Source organism: Nematolebias whitei, chromosome 7, assembly GCF_014905685.2.
Source record: "Nematolebias whitei isolate Nwh7 chromosome 7, NemWhi1, whole genome shotgun sequence".
Taxonomy (NCBI): Eukaryota; Metazoa; Chordata; class Actinopteri; order Cyprinodontiformes; family Rivulidae; genus Nematolebias; species Nematolebias whitei.
Window position 1 is genome coordinate 4,834,997 of NC_056504.1, and position 10,489 is coordinate 4,845,485.

The following is a 10,489-nucleotide window of genomic DNA, read 5'->3' on the forward strand; positions in this document are numbered from 1 at the left end:
ATGGATGAATGGCAGATGGATGATGAATGGATGGATGATGGATGGATGGCACATGGATGATGAATGGATGGATGATGGATGGATGGCACATGGATGATGAATGGATGGATGATGAATGGATGGATGATGGATGGATGGCACATGGATGATGAATGGATGGATGATGGATGGATGGATGGATGGCAGATGATGGATGGATGAATACAACAGCCCAGTTAGCAGCATCTCGACTCCTCTGCAGTTTTAATGGATTGTTTCTGTAAATCCACTCTTTAGTCTCCTCCACATACTTTTAGTTTCCTACAAAGGCCGTTGTCTGGTGGAGATGTCTACAGGAATGCTCCTAATGTTCCTGAAAAGGTTCCCGTAGTGAAAACAAACCATATTGTTCCATCACAGGACAAACATAAACACATGAAACACACACCTGATGGTCCAGTACCAGGCTTGGTTTGGGACTGGGGGAGTAAACTGGAGAACCACCCACATGTGCAGGGGGAGAACAAACTGCACCAAGAAAGAGTCACTTTTTATGAACAACATCTAAACGCAGAACGCCGCTGCGGCTGCCAGCTCTCGTTTTTTTGACCTGTCAATCAATCTAGTAGGCGTGTGAGCAAATGACCAATCGGTGAACTCAGTTTGTCTCAAAGGTAACCGCCCCCTGCCTGCAGAGCTGGCTGCTGCCGCTCAGGGTGTAGCTCGAGTATGAAGTCAACCGTCTGGACAGAGCACAGTTTCCTCATGGACTCCGGTCCGTCCGAGTCTGTGGGAGCCATAAGGGTTTTAACCCCGAGCCTTCTTGCTGTGAGGCGACTGAGCTAACCACAGCTGCACAGTGCCACCCTCTAGTTTTACTCTGTATGATCATGAATTATTTTAATAAATCCTTTTGCTCCTCCACGTGCGCGCTCTGCCCATCTGTCTCCAGGCCACCACCTATCACGTCCACATGGTCTTACAGAGTGAGTGTCATGTGACTGTGACAGAGTCCAGACAGCACCAGCTGAGTCCAGAGTCAGCCTCCCCCATCCAGATGTTGACCCTGAGAGTACACAGCATCAACCCTGCAGTCAGATCATTCAACATTAGGTATGCACACTCTGGCTTGCTCTTTCTCTCTATTCTTTGTTTATAATCCTTAATATAACCTTCTCTAAATTATTGATTCTGCACATATTGTAATCTGCATGTTTGGTCACAATTATACTTGAATCGTTTTTGAAGAAACGTTGAAAGTTGTTGCTGCAGCTGCTGCACAAAACCATCAAAACGAGTCTCCGTAGTGACGTCATATAATGGGACCACGTGTGACCGTAGGGGGCGGTGTTGCTCTGTTGCAGGTCACAGAGTATGGTGCAACACCGGGTCCAATCCACCGAAACAGAACCAGTTTCGGTTTAAGTTTCGTTTCTGACGTGCTGCACGTTTCTTCACGTTTGCAGTTTAATAATAAAAACTAATAGTTTAGTTTTTCCTGTGACTTATTTGCAGTATGATAAATGGTAGGAGCAGAATATACGCTCCCAATGTTTTGTCGGTCTTTTTTTTGTAAATAATTACCTTTTTTTGCGGTTTTATTTATTTATTTATTTTTGTATCTTGAGATCTATGACGTCATCAAATACTCGAGTTCTACTCGGGTTTTATTTTGTTAATGTCGAGTTTAAAAATTATATACTCGTTCAACCCCTAGTAGCAGGATATTGTCACGATGTGGGTTTTTGTGTGTTTTCAAGATCTTTGTGTTGCCTTTCAGAATATTGCCCCTTGTATTTACCTCCAGTTAACTGGCCCAGATGTTTCCAGTTTAGTCCGTTTCCACCCTTTAAAGAACCTCCTGGGTCCCGTCTCCTTACTGTCACATTCTCAGTAGTTTCCCTGAGCCTCAGCCAGAAGTTTGATGTTTAGTCCAGAGTGACAGTGTTCTCTGTGCTAGCACTTCAGCTCTTTATAAGAAAGACGCCTTCAGTTCTTTGATGCCTGGATCCTCGAGTCCTTTCCGCTCGTTGTTGAACCAGAACCTGGCAGACATCGCACAAACTTTAACAGGAACGCTCCAGATGTAGTCGTTGCACGCACAAGTGATTGACCCACAGAGTCAGTTTAATTCAAGATGGCCGCCACAGCTAATCCTTATTAGCAAACACAAAAATGTCTCAAACTCAGCCAGTTTCACGGACACTGAGCACGTACTTTGAGCACTGAACACATCTCATAAAACGTGATATCACTAGGTCTGTCGCGATAAACAATAAATCAATGAATCGCATGATAAATGAAAATGATCAACCTCGTTTTCATTTATCGGCTTTATTGTTTCTTCGTGTCTCTCTCTTTCACTGGACACTGGACGACAACAGGCTCATCTCCGGTGCTCCTCACTGACACCTCCCTTTCTCTTTTCTCTTTGAAATCTGTTTTAACATCTAAAATTGTGTTTTTGGACGGTTAAAAGCAGCTAAGCTGAGAAGCTAAGCTACGAGCTAAGCTAACAGGTCGACCTTGGGAAAAAACTTCTGTCTTGTCGAAGATCCAAAATTCACGGTTGAAGCTCGTACCATCGTGTAAAAAGTTGTTTTTGTTTGCAAAAAGAAGCTGAGAACTTGTTTACTGATTTTTTTTTTTTAATTAAAAGCTTTGTGTGACAAATGCTATGCTGAAGAGCTCAAACCACACCGAGCATCCGCCATTTTGAAAACCGAAAAAAGGAAGGAGAGACAGCCCATGTCACGTCAAGGGGCCTCCCTCCCATTTTTCTTAAAGAGACACTGCTCGCTCCCTCACTATCCATCCTTCAGTTCAAACAGTCTTATACTACCATCCAGTGGTCAAAAAAAGATACTACACACACAAATTAACACATTTCTTCTTAAATTGACAATAATTAGTCATTATTGTCAAATTTCCATCAATATTATCGTTTATGGCAATAATTTCTGAGACAGTTACTCGCCCAACAGAATGTGTTGTTGTGACAGGCCTAGATATCACGAGATCACACGACTTTTCAAGGTTTGACCAAAACAGTTACAACCCATTTAGTCAGAAAAAGTCTCAAACCGTGACATTAAGGGCTGGGACTGATGAGGACGGATTGGCCTTTGGGTTAGTTTAGAATTGGAAACTCTTTTTCCGTCCATTTGTGCATGTTTTGAGCACGACAACCTGAAACGTAAGTACCGGTATGTGGCTGCATCCAGGGGTAAGAAAGGTTCCTTTCAAAAACTCCTACCCACTTGAGGGTCTTACACTGAAAACATTAAGGTTTACTCACACTCTCTGTTCTATTCCAGTCCAGAAAAACTCATCTCGAAAACTACAAACGTTCTCTGTTCAATGAAACCCACAGTTTTGGGGGACACTGACAAACTGCTTGTTTGGTTTGGTTTAAGGGTTCGAGAAAAATATATTTTACAATTAAACTCCTAACAGAGCTCACCGAATTTTCTCTGAGCTGTTTGTCTCCAAAGTATAAAGGCAGTGGGTATTAAATAATATTACTGGATCTACTAATATACACTTTAGGCATATTTTGAGTTGAACCCCTCTGGCCCATAGAACAGGGTCTTGCTTGTAAGGCCTAAATTAATTTACACTTTACACCAACTGTTGAACTAACTGCAGCACAACAAGCTGATTATTGTACTTCAGAATCATTTTACGAAATTTACGTTCAATAAACACTTATTTGTGATGGTGGGGCAACACTCTGCAGTGACCCCCCCCCCCCCCCACACACACACACACACACATCTGATTGACAGCATGGGATTTAGATGTAGCAGCTCTGGTCATTTATTTGTGTCTAAAATCATCTGACAAAGTGTTGGTGAGACCAAAAGCTGTTCTAGAGGCAGCGTGCCTAATGCCATGCCAAAACCTCAAACTGAAGTCTTTCTCTTGTCTTTTTAAAGTCTTAACTCTACAGATTACGCTGATCTCAGGCTGAAGCTCTATGCTCCATTAAGAAATTCTCCTAACGTTGTGATCCGCCAAACCATCAGCGAGCTGTTCCTGGATACCTTCAGAGCTCAGGTGGAGCTCAATCAGCCGTACACGCTGCCCAGTGGACAGGTACGCTGCAGCTAGAACGACGTGTTCACACGTGAAGTGTCATACGAGTCAGACACGTGTGCTCTGCACCCCCACAGGAAGTGGAGCTCTGCATCGGCTGTATGCAGGTTCCTGCAGACGCCAAGCTGGTCCGACTCTGCCAGGCTGCAGGTAAGAACGAGCAGCTGCCGCTCCTGGGCAAGAAGGTCCCATGTGTTTCAGGATGTTACTCAGTTCTGTGTCTTCCAAGCTACAACAATCAGCTTCATGTCTGACTTTATTGTGCATTTGCTCAAATCCACAGAGGGTCAAACATAATTACAGGTTAAAATATCAGGATCACTCCCTCCACAAAATTATTCGTCTGAACAGCACTTAAGTCACTTGGCATGGTCATTAAATCCACCGTCGAACTGCTCAAAAAATTTAACAATGTACAAAATATACTGCACACAAATCTGCACAATGAAACCTAATACAAATAAACACTAGGGCTTCAACAACGAATCGATAAAAATCGATGATTAAAAGCGTTGGCAACGAATTTCGTTATCGATTCGTTGTGTCACGCGATTATGCATCTTTCACGGCGCTGCGGAGCCGTTTCGTTTTGTTCACAGGCAGTTCATTGTCAATGCTGACTGGCTGAATAAAGTTTGAAAAACAAAAACTGCAGCGCGAGTTGAACAGAGCGAGGGGGGAGGAGGAAGCAAAGCAGAGGCTGTTTTTAAAGGAAATTAAAGTAAATTTTACAAATGACCGACGCAGCGAAAACTGTTTGACCCAAGTCCTCCAAAGAGTGGGAGAACTTCACAAAGATAAAAACTGAGAAACATGCAGCTTTGAAAAAGTGACGACACGACACGAGAGAACCACGGAGGTGAAACGTAAACATGTCGGAGTCACGAGGAGGAGGAGGAAGGAGCTGCAGCAGATACAACTCTTGTTGCAGGTGAGTCTCTACAATTTAACACTTTGTTCTGTTTCAAGAGAGAAAACGTAACGTCAGTCTGTCTGTAGATGAAGCTGTTTGTTTGTTTGTTTGTTTATCTGGTTAATGACGGTGATAGAGAACGTGTGTTACTTTTTATTTAATTTAATTGGTACAAGCAGTGTTTAAATGTGATTTATAAATAAATCTAACACAAAGATAATAATTTAATGATTAAGCTTCAACTTTTAATTTGCTGGAAAGTCTGACGACACTGCAGGTATGGCAGGATGAATTGCATTTAAACAGGAATTAAAGTAATTTATTACATCTACTCAAATGTGTGTAATTAAGTATTTTATATATATATGTGTGTGTGTGTGTGTGTGTGTGAGTTTAATTGCTCTTTTAGCTACTTTTGCCTGAACCTAACACTGTAAGTGAAACAAGGCTTTTCTTGAGTTGTTGTAAATTATGCTATAAAACATATTTACTGTCTCATTCCAGAAAACAACAACAACAAACAACAACATCCTTCATGATGGACAGACATCATGGACACCACAGCAGCAGCTGTCTTCACTGAAACATCCTGAACATGATCGTCACTGACATGAGGCCTCTGTCGATGGTTGAAGACGAAGGCTTCACTACAATAATCCACACTTTTTTAATCCAGGTTACAATAATCCACACTTTTAATCCAGGTTACAATAATCCACACTTAATCCAGGTTACACTCTTCCCTCAATGACACATTTTACAAAGTAGCTACATGTTGTGCAGGTACAAAGACACATTTGTATATATTTTTGTGTTTAATTTTTTTAAGCTATTTGACTAACTTATATTTTTTATTATTCAATATTTTACTAACAGAATAGTAAAATAGCAACCTGTTTTTTGTGTGAATTGCTATGTCAGTCAAATGTTCAATTTTGGAATAAAGGGGTAGAAATTAAAACGTTGTGGGTTTTTTTGCCGATTCATCGATTAATCGAAAAAATAATCGGCGGATGAATCGATTATTGAAATAATCGTTAGTTGCAGCCCTAATAAACACACCTGGCTGGCTGCACACAACCAAAGAGGGAATGAGTCCGCTGGAACAAAAGTAAATCTTCAGTCTTCTTCTTAACTTCTTTTAAGCCTTTAGGCAAAGCACAATACTTCTGCTGCACATGCTTTCTTGGCGGAGGGTTGCAACAGCTTGAAATGTCCCGTGCGACTTCCGGGAGAGTAAGCAAGTGTCGGATTCTGCCGTGCGGTACTGTTGAAGAATCAGCTGTGTTGTGTGTTTCCTTGACTGATGAAGCCTTCTGGATCGAAGGTGAAACATTTCAGCACAAAAAAGAAACTGTCCAGATGACCTGACTGAAAAATGTTGGATTGTGTACCTGGATTATTGAGCATGGACTTTGTTGTTATATAACAAACCCACGGGTTAAATTAGGCTCAATGGTGGACTGTCGGGTGTTGCAAAGATCGAGTAAGGCTGTAGTCACGGACGTTCTATGTCCCCAATATAATTTGCGATATTCGTTGAACCTGTAGCACAATGGATCAGGCTAAATACACGGCGTTGACGTAAACCATAAAGAACAAAAGTTAGCTCTATTTTCAGATGACATTTTTATTTATTTGGCTAAACCCCAGGAATCCTTTACAGAATTATATGAAACTTTGATGAAATACGGGAAATTCTCATGTTATAAACTGAACTCCCATAAGTCACAGGTACTAGCATTTAAATATTCACCTAACAACACAGTCAAAGAAAACTTTAAAATAATCTGGGTCCACATGGAATCGATCGTGTACTTGGGCATGACCATTCCAAAAGACACCATAAATATAATTTCTATGAATTATGACCCTTTAATGGCCAAAATAAAAGCAGATTTAGCCAGATGGAACCTAATACCTCATTTGGAACATGCAAAGAGTAGAAATGATAAAAATGATAATGTTGCCAAAATGACTACTTGTTTCAGACAATTCCAGCAGAACCTGCCAAAACTACGTTTCAGGAAACTGACTAACTGATATCCAGATTCATTTGGCAAGGGGAATTAGATTCAAGACGTTACAACTGACTAAATAGTCAAATTATCATAATCTTTGTAGAGATCTAGTATAGAGCTGTATGAATGTGTAAATGAGGCACAGATTGTTGTAAAGAGCTTTGAGTGTCTCGCTAAGATAGAAAGGAGTTATACAAGTACAGTCCATTTAACATTTAAACTGATGAAGCAAATCGTTTTTGTGTTGTTCCTTAATAATTTGAATAAAAAATGTCCCCAGTGCAACATAGCACTGAACAATGGTTCCTATGTGGTGCAACATACAAAACAAACAAACAAAGTAAACCATTGATGTAAACAAAACATAAAATAATGACATAAATAATATTTATAGCAGTTAAAATCTGTTTTCACCAGATAACATCAATGAGTCACAATCAAACAGCCGACAAACTGTGCTAATTTATACGTTTACCAATTTACCAGGATGCAAATATTCTTTATTATTTCAAAGTGGAGTGTTTGTTAATTAAGGACTTACTTGTTGATTTGTTGTTTTTATTTATTTATAATTTTTTTGCTTTTTAATCAAAGTTTGATCTTTTCCTTTATCCTGAAATGTAAAAGCACTGAATAGTGTTAACGTTTTACTTTTGTTCTCCAACAGAAAGTGTTTTTATGTGTAGTATCTTCCTGGGGTTCTACTGTGTAGAGCTTTGGAACCTACGTCACCGTGTTGGGGGCGTGTGGGGGTGTTCCCGTCTCGACCTCCATTTTTACTGTCCTCAGGAAAAAACAAACTCTGGTGTTTGTCCGTGGTGTCACCGCTGTATCCTCCTTCAGAACGCTGGAAAGCAGCTCAAAACAAAGTGGACGATGTCGTGACAAACTTCTCCCAGATGATTAAAAACGAAAAAACATGGAAAAACTAGGTAAAATTGGAAATGTCGCCCGTTTGAGAAGAATAAAAATATAAAAGGAGCAGAGACCCGAGTAATATTTGCCTCCACGGACATTCCCAGTCATTTTATCAGAGCTGGTGTGTCAGTGCTCACACTGCAAATAATTTAAAGAATTACAAGTTACTGGAAGCGCTGGTCCAATCTATGAAGCGCTGGGTGGATGATTTGGACATTTTTAAATCCCCGGATTGTGAATATGTTGTGGTTTGAACAAAGGTACGTTGTTCTTGGCTCCTTAATTTTACATAAATTATAAATGCAGCCCGGAGGAAATGAGAGGCCAGCCGAGTCTGGGTGGACGGATCGGACGGCATCTGCAGCCAGTTTCTTTGGATCTGTTGTGGGACGGACCTTTACAAGAGATCCTTCCTGCCTACAGCATCAGCATCTATAACATCTCTTAATGAAACCAGGATAACGAGTTACAATAGCATTTAATTTCCCTGCGGGATTAATAAAGTATTTTTGAATTGAATTGAATTTGTGTCATCCTTGTGGATGGATTTGAGTCCAGCTTGAAGCAGGACCCTTTTCCTTGTTCAGCACCCTTTTAGTCCTCTGAGGTAAATCTGTCTTCACTGCGGACAGGGATACTGCTGATCCATCGTGGCAGGCTTGAGCCGTGGTGCTTCCTGGGTTGTACTTGAACATCCAAACAGATTTACTTTACAATAGGGATGCACCGATCCACTTTTTCCACTACCGATACCGATATCTGCGATTTGGTGCCGGTCGATACCGATCCGATGGCGATCTGATACAGAAAGTGCTGAATTTCGTTCAACAAACTTGTCGTGCTCTTTAGGGTGAAATCTTTGGAGATGCTTGATTAAGTTGGTAGTGTTATAGCTGGAAGTTTTAGTGCCGCCCCTTGGAACCGTCGCTGCGCACGTATTGCACGTAGCTGTCGAATGTGTTGGTTGAGGTCGTGTGAAGTAGTTCCAGATGGCTGACCCTTTCGCTCGCTCCATTTTCAAAACAATCTGCGCGGCGAGTTCGTTAGCGCGTGACGTCACTCAGAGCACAAAGCGTAGAGTTAGAGTGAATAGATCTGCCCAGTCATGGATCGGTCACATTGTCATGATACCCGATCCAGAAGGTTTTCCATATCGGGACTGGTACCGATATTTGTATCGGATCAGTGCATCTACAATTTACAATTTAGTCTGAGGACAGATGAGTGTTGGTCAATCCAGTGAGTGCTGTCAAACAAATCCATTCGAAGCTGGCAATGCAAGAGAAACTACCAGCTTCAGTGATTCCTGATCAGAAGTGAGAAGTCAAAACACCTTCAGCACCACTGAGGAAAAGATTTAGGTGGATGAATGCACATATTTGTAATATTTTGACACTGTGTGAATTAAAAATATTGATAAACTTGTTTTGAAAACTCATTAAATTTGTACGTTTAATAATCATTCCACTCTAGAAAACTGGTTCGAATAAATTCTTAAATAATGAAAATGACATTTATGCCCATAATAAATGGAGTGTATGTAAACTTCTGAACTTCAGTGTTGTCCAGATATTACTTGTGTTGAAAGAACAGGTTCTTTCTAAATGGGACAAAGCACTTGTACTTCATCACATTTTAAAGTCATTGCTTGCTGGAGAACGTCTATGGCAATGTTTTTGTTTCGGTTATAGGAAATCTGTCCTCGTTTTGTCTATGAATGAATGTGTACAGCCTCAACTGACTCCACCTGTGTTTGTCTTACAGGAATGGGGAATGAATCGGAGTGCCAGCTGTGTTCATGCAGACCAATGTGGTGTTTGATGTGTCTGGGTCGATGGTTCGCAAGTCGTCAAGACCAGCAAAGACCGGAGACCTGGTTGTCTACCAGAGTCACCTGTCCCACTTGTAGAGCCAAATTTTGTATACTGGACATCTGTGCTATCCGATGACAGAACCAGAACACCAATCCAACAAGACATTTTGCCCCTAAAATAACCTGGAGGTGTACTTTATGACATTAATTAATTAATTAATTAATCAATTAATTAATTAATTGATTGATTGATTAATATTGAGCAATAAACCGTTGTGAGAGGAGTAAAGAAACAATGTGCACAGCTGGTTCTGGGTCGGCTGTATGTCTTCTGTACTTGCCTCTCACCATGTTTCAAACCGTCTACAAGACGTTCAGTTCTGCTCAGTTCCGTTTATTTACAGTGCCTATAAGATGTGTTCAACTTCTTGGATGTGTTGTACTGTTACTGCTATCAATAATCAATCATGGTCAATATAAATGGGTCTTCTTTACAATAATAAAAATAAGAAAACTTCAATATAGTGAGATCAAAGTTCTACAGAATAATAACGTCCATCCATCCATTATCCTTACTTGCTTCTTCCTTTCTGAGTTGTGTGGTGCCCATGACCAGCAGCAGTCACTGTGGGAGAGGAGGGGGGCACCCTGGACAGGTCAGCCAAACAGAAACATGTAAAATAAGTGATTGCAAAATTATTCACCCCCTTTAAGTGACTGTCCTAAGTCAACTCGGAGAAAAGATTG

General features: G+C 40.8%; 1 protein-coding gene across 1 annotated transcript in view; it reads left to right on the forward strand.

The window, feature by feature from the left end:
- Window positions 1–10,006, forward strand: part of tmem129 (transmembrane protein 129, E3 ubiquitin protein ligase) — a 17,050-nt gene extending 7,044 nt beyond the window's left edge. Inside the window, exons 4-7 of the mRNA XM_037678559.1 lie at window positions 932–1,092; window positions 3,918–4,077; window positions 4,155–4,227; window positions 9,694–10,006. Of these exons, the coding sequence (XP_037534487.1) occupies window positions 932–1,092; window positions 3,918–4,077; window positions 4,155–4,227; window positions 9,694–9,878 (579 nt within the window). The 3' untranslated portion in view covers window positions 9,879–10,006. The remainder of the gene's footprint in view (window positions 1–931; window positions 1,093–3,917; window positions 4,078–4,154; window positions 4,228–9,693) is intronic.
- Window positions 10,007–10,489: the final 483 nt, after the last annotated feature.